The following is a 16,397-nucleotide window of genomic DNA, read 5'->3' on the forward strand; positions in this document are numbered from 1 at the left end:
ACATTTTTGTGGGAGGCAAATGGGAATTACTTGGTTAAGGGAGAACAGCATTTGGTCAGGCGGGTTCTACAGTCTATTGATTATCCAGTGATAATATTGCCGTGAAAGTGGCCGCTAGGTGGCGACATTTCCCTATAAATGCACTTCCAAATATTCTAGGATTGGAGGTGATAATTATAACTCTCCTAGAATATTTGGGGAAAGAATGTTAGAGATCAGGAAAAATCACCTACCGGGCGACTTTCACTGCAATATTATTACATAGAACCTTTTATTGTTTTATGTTCTCGCCTCACACTTAAAGCTCATGTGAGTTTGAATGTGTGAAATGAAGTCTATTACTCTGAAAGCCCAGGGGCTGAATTCATTGATGGAAACCATACTGAATGATTACACAATTTGGGTGCAGTGGTAGCCATGCTAAAAAAGATTTAAAAAAAAAAAATCACAATCACCTGTCTCCAAGAGCTGTACCAGTAACGAGATAAAAACGGGACAAGCAAGGGAATACAGTGTATAAGTGGGCTGTCCAAGGATCCATCAGGAGGATCAATTAAAGGCATGTTTGGCCATAAAGGCAAGTATTGCCTTTATACAGGTCATCCGGATGTTCTTCCAAAAACGGCAAACTTTATGGTAGGAGACTTATTGGCGAGTTTAACACGATTCCCAACCCCACATGGGGTAACACACCAACCACCGACAAACAGGCCAAGACTAAGAATGCAACAGCACTGGATATGATGCTGAGCGTATGGTGTTGCAATTTCTGCACCCTAAAGAAAGTCACCAATTTTTAACATACACTGATAATTTCTGCATTAGTTTGTACCCGATTTCTTCAACTTCGTCCCTGAATCTCGCGGGAATAGCTTAACGGGAGAACTAGCAGATCATTCCCCAATGTCAAACTAAAAACGCAATTAAATTGACACCGCCCCAGAAGCCTCAATGGAAATTGCTTGACCCGGTCCTTCAAGATCTAGTCATGTGCAAGGAAAAGCTAGTCATTACCAAATAATTTTAATAGACTATGTCCCAAGGGATAGATTGGGAGAATATTTGGACTCTTGAGGGGAGAATTTCTCTTGGGCAGCTAAATACAGTACGGCCAGGCAGGCCCAGATAATTTGATTGTAAAACTAAAACCACAAACATGAACTGGTGCATAGAGAAAACAGCTCTGCAAGAGGGGAGGATCATTCAGACTAACCTAAAGGATCATTTGGCAGATGAAACTGCCCAATTCGTCCTGCGAACCCTAAACTCGGGAGAACAGAATTAATCAGATTGTTATTAAAGAAATTGCATTCAGGAAAACTAGAAATTAGATTTGCTTGATGGATGCGAAAGGAAATGCGGACAGGACATCTGAAAGGCTTGTAGAATGTTACAATGCTCTGATGTCCAAAGACGGCAAATCAAGTACCAAAACCAGTCTATAACAGACAATCTACCTCAGCTGTACGAACAGTATTATATGGATTTGAAGCACCTAACGGACGCAGTGGACCATGATTAAGTCCTTCCAAAATGAAGCCCCCGGGAAGGAGTCGATGCACCTCAAAATGTTTAATGCTAATCTGGTTGGTCCACTTCTCACCAACTCATTGCTCTCTTCTCACTAGGTTACATGAACTATGGCAGAGCACAGTACAGCTTTACTGCTGAAACTGGGCAAAGAAGGTACAGATTACATAACTCTTACTGACCCATCTCGTTGCTCAATATCGATACTACTCACAAACGTTAACACCCCCATTCAGGTCCTTCTTGCCCTTTCATACAGCTCAAACACTGAAAGTTTAGACGAGCTCTATATATGGCACTAGCTTATTGACAATAGATTCCAACAAAGCCTTTGAGAGTACAGAAATTCTATCCTTATCACCCTAAAAACCTTTGTTTTTAGTCCAGAACATTTTAACTTAATTTCCATCATCCGACCAACAAGATTCCCTCGAACCGAGCTTTATTTGGTCATTATGGGGAGGAGTCTGGGGGCACTCGTCAAGGTGGTCCTGTACCCCTCTTCACTTTTAATTGAGCCATTAGCTTGTAATATCCAGGAAAAACTGGGCACTAAGGTATTAAAGTTGGCAGCTAATCAGGTATTCCTCTATGCAGTTGCTGTCAAGACCCTTAAGTCTCACATATCCACACCTAACCTCTTTGGGGCATGAATTGTGAAGGTTCGAATCTGCCTTCGGCTTTTCAGAACACCACAAAGTCAGTGGGACTGAATATCTCCCCTGGCTATTTCTCAAGTCATGAATTTCCCTTTGAGTGGGCTGCAGAGTCCCTAGATTACCTGGAAATCAATTTAACTACTCAAGCACAATTTGAGCACTTCAGAAAATCATGAGTGACCCGTTGAGCAAGGAGAACTAGGAACTCTAAATGTGGTCTATTGCTACTGTCAAAATTAATTGGGTCCCTAGGGGCCTACCAACCTGGCGATCCCAGTTCTAATCCAAGTGCTTTGTACATAAACTACATCAAAACAATCAATACAAACAGCTTTCAATGTAAATTGGAAAGATTCTGCTATTACAAGATTCATTTGTGATTGTTGTGTTGCGAAACAGCACAGAAAACTATAGTACAATATCAAATTATCAGAAGGTTCAAATCCTATAGGTGTGATGGAAACCAACTAGAGTACATTCATTCAATTAGATATAAGATTTATTCAAGTAGGTCTTGGATAATGCCCATGGCAGGTACAGTAATGCAGTCCTAGTAGAGGAAGTGCTGCGTATGTGGTTCTTCAATGAATATTCACACCTTTGGATTACCAAGTGACAAGCTTGCATGGTTCGAGTACATCATGGATGTCGTTGGAGCTTACATTCATGGAGGATATCAAAAAGGGTAGGCCCTCAAAGCTCTAAAGTGTTTGCAAAGTCAGACACCATTGAAAATCTCCTTTATGCAAAAATGGGAAATTACATTGGGATTGTGGATCCTGATCAAGGTCACAAGTCCTCTAGCTGCATGATAGATCAATAAATGGGCCATTAGATGGTACTCCAGTAAGTCTTCATACTCTAGAGGAATTGGAGGGGAAGGTAACTTCAGTTATGGAGGTCATGTCGCAAAGCAAAGATACTCTGACTGGAGGCTTGTTACCCTAGTACTGTACTACTTACTTTGTCCCCTTCAGATTTGCTCATATATCCACCTTAAAAATGAAAATCCTTACGTGTATGTTATTTAAAACCTAGCTGTAACCATTTACAAATCCTTGCAATGGGTTTTCTAGGCTTTCAGCGTTGTAAGCAGCTGCCAAGTCCTTTTGCTGAGCTCAGGCTTTCAATTTAGCAGATGTTTGTTTGGGTTCTATGGTGTTAGATCGCCAGGTTTTCTTTGGTGAGTTTTTAGCCCAAAATACTTATTGGGGTTCCCCAAAACCCACTTCCCTATTATCTAGTCTCTACTCCCCACCTCTTATCCTCCTTATCCCCCCCACCGCCCTAATATTTCAGTGAGTTTTTACAGCCAAAGGTTTTTGGCAAATAACTCCACGTTTGTTACTGAAGTCTTTTCAGACATGTGGACTGCAACAAGATCTCCCAAAAACGCAGACTTCCACCACTCGCTTCCTGATCACGAACGCACTGTGAGCCAGAGTGTCTCCGCCATTGGAAAGGAGAACGGAGCATACAGTTCAGTATGGAGTCACCGACTTAACAGGAAGGCGTGAGCACCTATGTTCCAGGTCACCCCACTATTGGAAAGATGCACACAATGCTCAAAACCAGCATTAAATTCAGGCAATTGGAGTGCATATCCTGCTGTAAAAACTTACCTGGAGTCATTTTTTTTTTAACTGTGCATCTACTTTCACTGAAGCTGCAATTGATTTACAATCGCCTCTGGAGCGGCTATCACAACAAATACAATTCTATCTGTATTCGTTCTCACATTAAATGCTCTCTCAAAGGAAATCTGGAACTTAGCCCTCTTAAGAGCTGAAGTATTCTGTTGATGCTTTCCTCTTTCAGAAGGCCTAATTAGTTCAGAAACAGGTCCGATACTGGCAGATCCACTTATGAAAGTCAGTTGTACAATGTTCAGTCTGAGTATCGTAAAAATGGAGGCTTACGACCAATCAGCACTTTGGCCCTTTATCGCAGGCTTGGGTTGGCCCGACTAAGGAAACTCCGCCAAACTAAAACCTCTTGGCATTGTCCCTTCACATTCTAAATCTGGTGTCGTTGCAAGCTACTAGCCAGGCATACACATTTGCCACCATAGTTCCCCAAATAGTACATCATTTCATACTCACCAAGAGTCAATCAATGGTCACTAACCAATGGCTTGTGGCAAGTGCAAATTGAGGCATGCTAAAAATGTACTTTGTCCTAAAGAATTTCCCCAATCTACTTCTGTACTTAACACAAACTCCCATCTTATGAACTGCCTGCTTCTTCCTTCTCATAGACCAGACACTGGCACAGCGCTGGCAATGGTAAGGTCCAACTTGAAAATGTGGTTCAAAGTGTGGAACAACTTGGTTTGAGAAAACAAAAGCCCTTTACTAATTTAATCTCACATTATAGAAGGTCCATACACAGATCTGCCAATTTATGTGCCTACCATATTAGGTATTCAGACATTCAATGTTCAAACAGTTTTCTCTGATTTGAACTAAAGATTCTGCAAGGCTGGGGAGTGCTGGGAAGAAAAAGGTTACACTGAATGCTTAACATTAATTGGACTCATGATTTACAGGCCACCTATTATATTCATGAAGTGATGCAGAGTTTGAGATTATTTTTAACTTTCATTCTGACTGCTACTCTTCACCTTAAAACTGTAATGAAAAGTTACACCACAGAGTCCTGTATTAACAGATCCATCAAATGTGCCCAGCAGCTTATCGAAAAGAATCAGGGATACCTCTCAAGTGTTCCCATAGAATTGGATAGGCTTGCAGAATTGGAGTCAAGGGAAGTAACAACTTCACCAGAACAAGATCCATTGTGGTGAAACCTCATTAGGAGCAGTAAATGCTCTGTAGCGAGTGGGGGGCTTCACCATGCAAATGTAGTCAGTGGTCTGCTAATTGGTGCATAATAAAGAGCACGTACTCAAAAAATGGAGCACAAACCGGGCAAGTAGTGACTTCATTACAGCTCGGTGCACACAAATCAAACAGTGGATTAGCTCTGATCGAGAGGCTGACATCAGAATTATTTTAATTTTATTTACATATAATTGAAACTTTTTTTTTAGCAAAAATAAAAAATTTAAGAATTCAATTAACAAAATTGTCAGGTCTTCAATATTTCCACAATTCAAAAACATGTTCCCCTCATGGTTTGTTTCAGCATGCTCAATCTAAGAAGTCCTCATGAGATGAAGGGTTCCAAAAATGTGGTCATTGTGATCATAGGTAGTTTTGGTTCTGGAGATCCACATTGACCAGCATACTTCCATCTCCGGTTATTTGAAGTTAGAAAAGGTGATTGAAAAATATGAGCGTCATTTAAAGCTGGTGCAGACAATGACAATGCTCGTTATTTCCACCTCAGCTGCATTCTTACAGAAACGACGGACACTGCTTTCACAAAGACGTCGGATGACTAACTTTCGCAAACGGTGTCCATTTTACGTAGTTGCCCGGAGATGTGGGCCGCTGACAATCATTTGCATCCTTCAGGGTGCTAATCCAATCTTTTTCTCTGATTTGAATCTTAATCTTCATGGGATTATTGATCAGGATTTTAATTGAGCACCCGCTTTATTTCAATGTGGCACACTTTTTAGCCTCTCCTGTAGCATGAGATTGTGATGCCATTATTTCCTTATGCATAATCTCAAATCTCTGATCGATCAGCTAAAAAGCATTTTCTGAAGAGACAAGCTTTTCCACAAGAGAGTTGACAATGAGAGAGCCAGCTCTCGTCTTGTGAATTGGCACAAATTTAGGCAGTCCTAGAGCCTTCTTCCAAAAGAGACCTTCTAGATGGTACCATGTCTTCTCTGGAATGTGGCATTGCCTCTCATCCATAGGTGATTGCAGGTACAACTTTGACCTGGTATAAATCAAGCATTGGTATGATGGAAAACAGCCTAGATCTCCGATTCAGGGCACGTACTCGACTGGCCACAGTTGAGGATTTTAAACAGCAAATCATTGGTGTTTCAGATATGGTGTCGCTTAATCAAACTCCTAAGTATTTAAATGTGGTGACTTGTTCAATGAGATGGTCATCAAGCATCCAGGAATACAGATGAAACACTTGAATCAAATAAATGAAAGCTATGTATATTTTTTTAGCACAACCCTTTAGTACATTAATAAAGATATTTGCTGCAGTTCCTATATCTCTCACAAAACCTGTTTGGAATGGATCGTTACTCCGGCACACACCAATTACGAAAATGATCTGAGATTATGGCGCCGTACAGTTTTCCAACATCTAATAGATTGGACGATCATTTTTTGGATTGTTCCAGGCTCCCTTTTTAAAGACAGGGACCAGAATCGCTCTCTTCCAGGATTGTGGCATGTGAGGTGGAGCCTGCGTTAAGAGGGTGTGTATAAACGATGTCCACTCCGCCAAATGTTTTCAAGATAAAGCTTGTGAGGCCATTGGGACCAGGTGCCCAGGAGTTATTAAGTTTTGAAATTTGTAACAGGATCCACTATGAACAGCAGTTTTATAACAAAAAATGCAATAGTCGTAAGTCAGGAGAAACCCTTGCACGTTCGAGGATTCGTTTTGAATCCGGGAGGGGGATGTGGGGTCCTTAAAAATCAGTAACACGTCATGCATGGATGGGATGCAGAATAACTTACACCAAATAAGATAACTCAGGAAGTTGGCAAAAAGTCTCCTCCAACTCTTATCAACTGTCTAAAACAGAGAGTTTGACATTTGCTCGTGTTCTCTCCTAAACATTTCATAAAAACATTTATATAACAAAAATGTGTCATGTCATACTATGTGGCAAACAAAAACCTATGGGGGTTGTGATTGGCTTAAGGGGATCATCGAAGTATACTTTCTATATAGGGACGTGTTGTGATTAGGTCTCTGTCAGGTGGACAACATATGCCCACCCCTAGTGCAAGTCATCCTCATCAGTTATTAGATACACAGTATACTATTAGCTTCGTTACATGGCACTCTAATTGGTTGGCACGCTTGTACCCTTCTGGAACATTCGGCTCACTGGCAGCACATAATCTGGTACCCCAGGTGTCAGTGGGTGGACTTTGACCATGTCTCCCAACTCAATTAGCCCAACAACTCTCATCGCTCATGCCTTCTGCCATTCAGATTGTCTTTGACCTCTGCCTTGCAAAGTATCCTTGCACCTGGGAATATAATGGAGTATGGGCACACTTATCACTGGTCTGCATGCCAACTCTTTTCCATCAGTGGCTTACATGACTAGAGACCGTATTTCAGCCTGTTTTGCAGTGTTCCATTGTCTTCAATTAATAAACTTGGCACTCATGGTGATCTTTCTTTGCACCTTGACAAGTCTATTTAGTGTCTCAGTTCCTGTTTTCAGATAAGTTCTTGGCTACTTCATCCTTTGACACCTAGCCAGACAGCTCTTCCAGGCCTTCCCATACTTTTAGCTTCATGCATCTCCGGCACAGCTTTCCGATTCTTCCTTCTTCGTGGGTCCGAACTTACTAAACATGCGACACCGATATTCAGAATTCTATATAATGGCAGCACCGCCTGCAGTCTATTCACTATGTGTAGCTAGCCTTAAGATTAGTCTACTTGTGTTGCTGCCTCTGTACAAAAAACGGTTTGTATTTTCTGCAGTGCTCTTCACACGTGCAATCTTCATTCCTCAAGCTTTTCCACTCAATCGTTTATTTCATCAGATTCCATACTGTCTATACATCCTCTTCAGCCGCTCCTCTGTGCGTCACACTTCGTGTGACGTTACCACGTCTCTTTATCTTCCTATTCCTATATGGATCTTTAAGAGATTACCGCTACAGGCATACATCCTATATGGTTTTCTCAACGGATACATTTTCTCGAAGGCTCTGTGAAATTGGCACCATCACTGGTGTTGTGTAGGTCGCGATCTCTGGCTTCCAGCATAGAAGGATGGGGGCAGGACTTCCTACAGAGGTATCCAGCTGCTCCTGTACAGTTTTTTCTGTGCTTCCCAGGGATTTGATTGGTTTGCAATCTCCTCCTCGATGGTTACATTAATTCGTGAAAGCGTCATTAGTGCAAACCGTTGAATAGTTTTCCCCCATTGCCTCCCCATGTGGAATCACATTTTATTCACAACCCACCCCGGAACATCTCATTAATGAAGCAACATTTGTGCGGATGGACAGAACTTTAATACACTGTCATTGGTCAGCACCATTGAGAACAGGACACAAGACACCCTGCAGCCAGTGCGAAAGGGACATTCACATGAAACCTGTTATGACCATTGCGCACTATGTGGATACTATAAGGGCTGGCCCAATCGTCAGAGCTTTGTCTGATTGGTCCTCCCAGGAACGCCGCTCCTTCAAGTGTTCCTTTCCCACTGCCACCTGCCGATGGGCATAGACTGTACCAGTCTCATGCCTGAGCCACCCTCCTCGCTATCATGCAGGGCGGCTTGTTTGGCTGACCGCCTTGCAGATACCTAACCCAATTCTGGTTGTCTTAATTCCAATATGACAAGTAAATTGAACCACCCCCCCTTTGCACATCCCCATTGTGATCACGTGTTTTAAATTGAAAAGTTCCCAAACACCACCCCTGCCAAGGGATTTCCCACTTTGCGCATTTGTGATTGCGCTATTTTTGTCTCTACCTCGCCTTTAGCTAATCATAGAGCAATGTGTTGGACCAAGTTTACATCCAATTTAACGTTACCCCCTACCATTCCTGGTTATGTCCTGTATACAGTGTCTGTGGCTCCGTATGTTATGCCCCATGTAACCACCCCGCACTGTGCATCTTTAATCCTGCAGTTGGTAGGTACGTCCCCGATCTGGTGCTGAACACATTGCAATGGCCAAATCCAACAGGCATTACTGCAGAGTATACTACTGAAAAAGGAACTCCAGCTGTGAAAAAGACACTGGACCACTCAAATACAATGTAAATGGTCATAGCCTTTTGCTCCTCAGTTGATATGGGAGAAATGCATATAGAAAAACTGAAGAGTGCTTTAATATCCTTACATAGACAAAGCATCTGGTAACCAGCCAAGGGAAAGATTCCCATTGCGATTAAAAAACTTGAAATGGCACCGGGAAACTGAGACGAAAGAGACCTTGCATCTTTTATTAGTGGCTGAAACAGCCAAGTTATTGATTCTGTCCCATTCTCTGGACTTTCAAGATCTGTTCTATATTTGGCGAGTCACATGCAAAAGACAGATATTCCCAGTCACGTCAATGAGCTTGCTGATTGTTTCAGTTCGAGAATAAAGGAGTTATTTTTATTTGCTTCTTGATTTCACAATTTTTCCAATAACTTGCTTGCATTATTCAAAGGAGAATATCTGCTACAAAAAGAGTGGAACAAGCCAGGGGGTGAAGAGGGAAATAGGTACCAAACTCCATCCGCAGCGCTTCCAAAAGGGTGGAACTAGGCAAATTCATGACAGAGGCACTTTTCCCTCTCGTTTGTCAAGCCTTGGGCAAGGGCCCGAACATTCAAAATAGCAGGCTAATTGCTAGTTCTGTAAATGGTTATCAAGCCTTCTAGATTGTTACCACCCATGCTGGCTACATACCGTTTAATGATCAGCCACTTTTTCCATATCTTGGTGGCTACAATATCCCTGTAGAAATGGATGGTATGATGGTGGGACTTTCAACCCATTTTATGGGAGTGTAGGAGTTACATTTTTGGAAGGATGTTTTAGATCGGGTTGATTTGGTGGTGAATGATTTGTTCCCTCTGACGTTTAAGTCAGTAATTTTTCTCTCAGTTGATAGTAGAAGTGGAAATGTATGCGATTCCTCGGATTGGATTGATGGAGCATTGTTAATGGCTATCAAGCATATAATGAAGGTGTGGAAATCTAGAAAAAAACATACTATGAAAATTGGCTATCAGATATGCGAACACTTTCATGGTATGAAAAAACACAAGCACTGAAGCGTGATAGGTAGTTTGAATATGAATTGTGGGGATCATTTAATAGTTTGTTTAAAGTGTAGGACTTGCTATGTAGATGTGACGATATTGGGGTGGTGGGAGGGCGTTTGTCTTGTTTGTTTCTGCAATGAAATAGTTGTAATATGATGTGGGGGTGGGTATCTTATAGCAGTGTTGACAATTGGTAGTGATGGGTTATGTAGATATCGATTTAATTGTACTACCTACAGATCTGTTCTCATGTATTTTCTTATGCATTATTTTGTGAAAACATGTTACATACAGTTGGGGGAAAAAAAAAAACAACTCAAATTCTTTGCCCAAAAACAAAATGTATAACTCTGATTTGTCTGCATTAGGTTTCACTATATCTGTTAAAACCTATGAGTGATATGGGCCACCTATTGTAATTCTGAGACTGCATTTAATGCTATACATGTAGAGCTTGCCAGAAACTCCACAAAACGAGACCAACGTGTTTTGTCGTCATTACTCTTTAAAGTTCTAAATTAAAGTAACCAATTGGAGTTACTTCAAGTGTTTGTGCTGTGTCAGCCAGTTTTTATGACTTGTGGCTAACAGTAAGTTTAGCTTTTTTCTCCTTCGGTAGGATATGTTGCTTTCTGATCTTTGACCTTTTCCCTACAATAATGCATCTATGTGAAATCTCTGTATTGAATTTGGAGAGACTGGCTTTGATGGCCTTGCTGATATTATACCCCAGTGTATCCACATGGCCCGCTAGACCATTCACCATGAGCGCAACATTCCACTCATTCGAGGCCAGCCAGGATTCCAAATGAGCTGTGTTTGCTGTAATCATGTTAATGCTCATGGTCGTTTAAACCGACCACATTAGACTATTTCCAGTGTTATTAACTTACTATGGTAGTAAGATTAGGGATAGAGCAAAGGCACCCTGGTCTGATGTCCAGGAAAGTGAGGCATGGTCACTAAGATTGTTGATTAATATTTATTTGATCACAACTTGAGCATTTTTAAATGTGCTACTACATAATCTAAATAGGATTTTAAGCGGCCATTTGGCCAGGTGAAATTGGACCCAGGGTGGTCAGGGCTGTCTCTGGGCAGACAAAACAAGTCATTATCAAGAAAGCTGCTCCACCCCCAATCAATTCCACTAGCTTTATGCATGGCACAAGAGTGATGCGTTTCCACATTGGAGTGCTTGGGCATGTCAATATGTAGATCAAGAACATTAAAATATCCTGCAATCAAAAGCTTACCTGTTGGATGTGTGCTGTACCACATTAGAATAGTGCTTACTATTAACTATTTTAGAAGGTGCCTCACCATCAGGAGGATCGTAAACATTTATGATCAATATTCTCAGACAATGGAAGAGTAAATAAGGAGACATTGCATAGGGAAGAGAATATCCCACAGAAAGATTCTAGGGAGAAACTTATACGAGCACCAATAGCCAAACCTCCACCAGGGCGACCTCTGATCTTTTAGCATGGTTACATAACCATCAATGTTAAAGTTGGACATGAGCCAAGTTTCCTGCAATAGGAAATCAGAAGAATTTAACTGTAATAGACCTGGAGTTCAGCCAAGAAAAGTGTGATTGGGATCTCTGCTTCAAACCAGATTACTGGTGGCTGCTTCACAAACTCATTGCTCGATGTATGATTTTCGCAAGACATTGGGGTCGGGCACTGGTTGTAGAAGCCAGTATAGTTTCTTGTTCAGAACAGTTATTTCCCAATAGCGAGGCTTGCTTTACTAAAGTTGACTGTTTTAAGTGGCTTTACTAGCCAAGGCAGGCACTGCTTCCTGCAAAATACTACTCTAAAGCCAAACGTTTCAAAGTCATAAATGCAAGATTTTAGTAATGCCACATCAAAGGGGAAACAAACTCGATGGCCCAATTAGAAGGGCTACCATACTTTGAAGGATCCATACAAATGAGGTCTGCAGAGTTTATAGACATTTGGCTTGGGTCCTCAATCTCAGGATTCCAAGTCCAACCAAGTAGATACCAGCACCTCCCCCACGTCACTGCACCTGCGGGCCCCCGTTTGGCAACTCTACATACCTCCCCCCCCACCCTTGGGAGTCGCCCGCACAAGCACTTAGTCCGAGGCCTCCTCCTTGGCACTTCCTTCCCAGGCAACCCACCAGCACTTGTCCATTCACTGCCGCCCTCCCCCACCCATCCCCATCTCCTCCACTTTCTCTTCACTGCACTTTCACGTCCAAATACCACAAGGCCTAGTAGGACCACCACTATATACTTAATGTTTTCCATTTTCTTCTCTCCCTCCCCTGTTCCCTTTCCCATTAAGCCTTGTGGCGTTTTGAAACCATTCTGTTGTATAAGCACCTAACACATGCTCAATAAAATTAAAAGAAATACAAGCAGACCAGATCTAAGGAAAAGGACAATTGAAGGCAGTTTCCATTGCTGGTACAGAACATTTTAATATATTACCTTTTTCTTTTCTATGTTCCTGATCTTGTGCTTGAGGCAGATGAGGCCGTTATCAATGTAAGTCTCATAAGCCTGATATGGCGTGATGACCGAGGATAGTGCCACGGGAAGGGCATTCAAGGATGGAGGGCTCCCATCCTCCTGTCTTGCCAGCTTCATGCTCTTCTCCGTAGAGAGGCGGTGGTACGGGGATTGGGATAGCTGCACCATTGAAACGGTCAATCTATATAAAAATAAAAATGACAAGTCTTACCCACAGCGGAACTGGCAAACTCAAACTGGGTTCTTAATCTGCCATTTTACATACAATCACCTTCATTAGATTTAAAATCAATAGGTACACATTTAAATGATTCTAGTATATAGAAATAAAAAAGGATAAAAATATCAGCAAGAATTACACTAAAAATGTCAGATCAATAAAACAATAAAAATAATGTAAACGAGTAAATTCATAATATAGCAAGTAATACAGACAATTAGTACAATTGAATTAGCAGTAAAAATCGTATTTGGCTGGCTCTACACATTCTTGCGAGCCATATTCTATGGAAATATTTTACAACTTTACCCACAGTATTTATATTGTTGGTTTCTTTGCACAAGCTCACTGCCTCCTCCACAGATCTTACATTGTAGGCCCGCAGAGATGGTAAAACATAATGTAACTGGTATAAACTGACCATACCAGAAAGTGCGTGCTTCACAGGCAGTTTCACAATAAGGAGAATAATACTTGGGACGCCTCCAAGTCAGATCAATTAGTCCAACTAAGGGTAAAATACCAAATCTGAGTTTAGTAACGAGAGTGCAAGGGATGGTTGCACAGACAAGGTATTTCTCATAACAAAGTTTGGACTCCCGTAGTGAGTTAATCATGTTGAATCAAACGTGATCTTTTCCTCCAACTAAAATGGCAGATTTAATTATTGCTTTAGAGAACAACTGGCTCCAACCAAACTTTGCCAGGTCCAATATGGTGTAATAAAATTGTAAGTCCTGCGCATGAAGGAGGAACGCACTTCAATATCACTAAAAGGGGATCCGGCCCTGCGAAATTAAAAGCTTAATCAACCTAATCCATAAATCATGGAGCACAGGTAAGTACAATCAAACTAAGTTAAAGAATAAAGTGCAGTAAATAGGCCCCAAAAGCCTGCTTTTGTTTTAAACTTGAGCATTTCACTTGTGGCAAAGGCCACTGCAAATTGTTCATTAGCACAGAGCATGCCATCCCTGGCCAAGTGTACAGAGGTGCACACAAGTTATTTTTTCACAGTCAACTGATTAGAGTGCGCAGGGTCTGCCAGTGAAAGAGTAATATATAACCATTTTATAATTAATCATTTATTGAACGTTTTCTAATGAGGCTGGCAAATCCCACAGCAGTTTAAAATCACCCACAGACCATTTTCCCAATATGCAACTATCATTTAAAAGTATGTCCATGGGTCAAGGCTGATGTGATGGATAGCCATTCTCATGGGAGACAGGAAGAGGTGACCAGGGAAGAATAATGAATTTCTGCTGGTTGTCTCAAATATTTCAACCATATAATTGTGTTGTGGGAATTGGGGGTGGATTGTGAAGTCACAAAATTGTAATTGAGGGTGGTGTGGGAAAGTTCATGGACCCAAGGATACAGCGCAATGTACACAGTTCGTGCAAGAACCAATCATTTCTGTGCTGGGAGATTATTTTTCTGGGTCCCACAATCATAAATGCCAATTCTTTTTGTGTATTAAAGTTTTAACTTCGAAGGCGGTTCTTCGACAACGCTTTTTGATACAGTCTATTCCGCTTTCTGTATGAATTTGCTGTCCCAGCAGCGTCTTGGGCCCTGAATAAAATTGCGTCGGTTCTTGCGCCAGCGTACACAGTTGGGATTCATTTTGTAATTTTTTGGTGCGCGACAAGGCGACCCCTGACACATCTTTGGAGGGCTCAGCAAGATCATTTTTGCAGTTCGACCAAGATACAAAGAATTCCAGCCATACTCTTGGAGCAGGGCAGCATCTGTTGGCCAGCATAAAGGGCCCCGAGAGGTCCGACTCTGCCTTCACTCAGACCAAAAGTGCAGGCATTTAAAGGGAGACTTTGATCAAAAGAAGTGGAAAATCTCCAAAGGATACAAGATTGTACCCAGGCATGAGAGCGCTTGAGCAGGGAGACTCTTTACGGTTCACAGGACGCAACCTTGTTAGTGGTAAAGAGGGCGATTGACCATGCGACTTAGTATTAGGTCTGCCGTTCCGATAGGGAGAAGGTAGACTGGCACAGCTGCATTAGAGCAGAGGGTTGCGTAGTAAGTGGCAAATCTTATTAGACAAGAATTGCAAATAGAGCAAGCAATTGGTATAGTTGCGTTATTTCTTTTTCCTTGGGGTAAGAGTTTATTGGGGTATATGCGTGCATGTGTTTGTTAGTAGCAGCGGTTTGATTTTCAGTGTTCGTTTTATGTGGCTGTGGAAGGGGCAGTAGAGCCAGCACTAAATTAATGTGTACACAGCGCTAAGCCGCGTAGTGATAGTTGCGGATACTCTTGCGCAAGGAGAAGAGCTACAACTTTTTCTACCTCACTAATAAAGGGCTTTATTGTGAAGGTGGTGGGCCTGTGGAAAAGGCCCTTCTACAATTTAACAGACGGCCACTGTGTAAGCATCGAGTGTGAAGTGTGAAAGGGAGAAGGCCGGAGTGGAGAGTAGTGCAATCGAGCAAAGTGGCAAGTTTAAACATGGCATGGGGTTCTTTGAAGAAAGGGTGAACATTTGTTTTTTTTAAATTTTGTGAAGGGTAGGTAGGAAAGAAGACTATTCTAAGAAAAGGGTTAAGGCAGGGTGGATGCCCCGTTTAACCATATGTGAAGCAATTGCTCCAATACTGTAATAAAATATAGTACCATTTTGAGTGGGTACACAGAGTGGGCAAGTGTTATAAAGCGCGGCATGGAGAGGGAACATGCAATAGTCATCATAGAAAGTACTTTGCAGCTACATATAAAAGGAACTAAATTTAGAGACAGGACATTCTGGGGCTGGAGATTATGAGGAGAAAGAAACAGAAGGTGAAAGGAGGAGCAGGGAAGTGTGCCACCGCCCTATAATATACCTGTAATTAAAACCAGCTGCAAGGCATACAAATCCTAAACAAGTTGCAAAACTAGGAAGAAAAATGTAAAAAGGAAGATGGGGCAGTACACAGGGACAAAAAGTAAAGGGAATATTTAAATGACATTAAAAAGGTGCACAGCAACAACGAGTGTTCAAGGAGGCAGAAGCAGCCATGGAAAGGGAAATAGATCCAATCCTGTTAATTTGTCGCTTTTCATATTTGTTCATTTCTCATCTAATTGAAGATGGGACGGACTCTGACCATAGTGAAAGTGACAACAGACGAAGGGCAAACCAAATCAGACTGGAAGACAGTGCTGACAGCGATCAGGGGAGGACCACACCAACATGCACAGATGAGAAGGGAAATGAGAAGAGAACATGGAAGAATCATTGGGTGACTGGAAACTGGCTTTGCAGTAGGAAAACGAAATTCGCTGTAGTAAAAAGACCACAATGCGGTAATAAATGCAGGACCCGCACACAAATGCCACTTTTAAAGACAGCAAGGGGAGAGGTTCATTACATACCGTGGCAAACAATGTACAGCGCTAATCTAGTTTCCAGTTTACCTTCATTGACGGCAGGGGAACAAGTGGATTTATATTTGAGAAGGAATCCTATTGGCCTTAGGAGAAATAAAATGTTTGCTGGTAGTATGGGTCGGGATGGAAATGATATGGCTGCAGGCCGGATAGGCCAGGGTAAAATTAAGCTCCAATATAA

The 16,397-nt window shown here is 41.8% G+C and overlaps 1 protein-coding gene across 13 annotated transcripts in view; it reads right to left on the reverse strand.

Moving 5' to 3' along the window:
• CAPRIN2 (caprin family member 2) overlaps positions 1-16,397 on the reverse strand; it is a 2,777,496-nt gene that overhangs the window by 2,686,977 nt on the left and 74,122 nt on the right. For all 13 annotated transcript variants that reach the window (XM_069628538.1, XM_069628546.1, XM_069628537.1 and 10 more), the window contains exon 2: positions 12,562-12,784. In XM_069628538.1, the coding sequence (XP_069484639.1) occupies positions 12,562-12,771 (210 nt within the window). In that variant the 5' untranslated portion in view covers positions 12,772-12,784. The remainder of the gene's footprint in view (positions 1-12,561; positions 12,785-16,397) is intronic.

This window comes from Ambystoma mexicanum, chromosome 12, assembly GCF_040938575.1.
Source record: "Ambystoma mexicanum isolate Mex_15411 chromosome 12, UKY_AmexF1_1, whole genome shotgun sequence".
NCBI classification, from domain to species: domain Eukaryota; kingdom Metazoa; phylum Chordata; class Amphibia; order Caudata; family Ambystomatidae; genus Ambystoma; species Ambystoma mexicanum.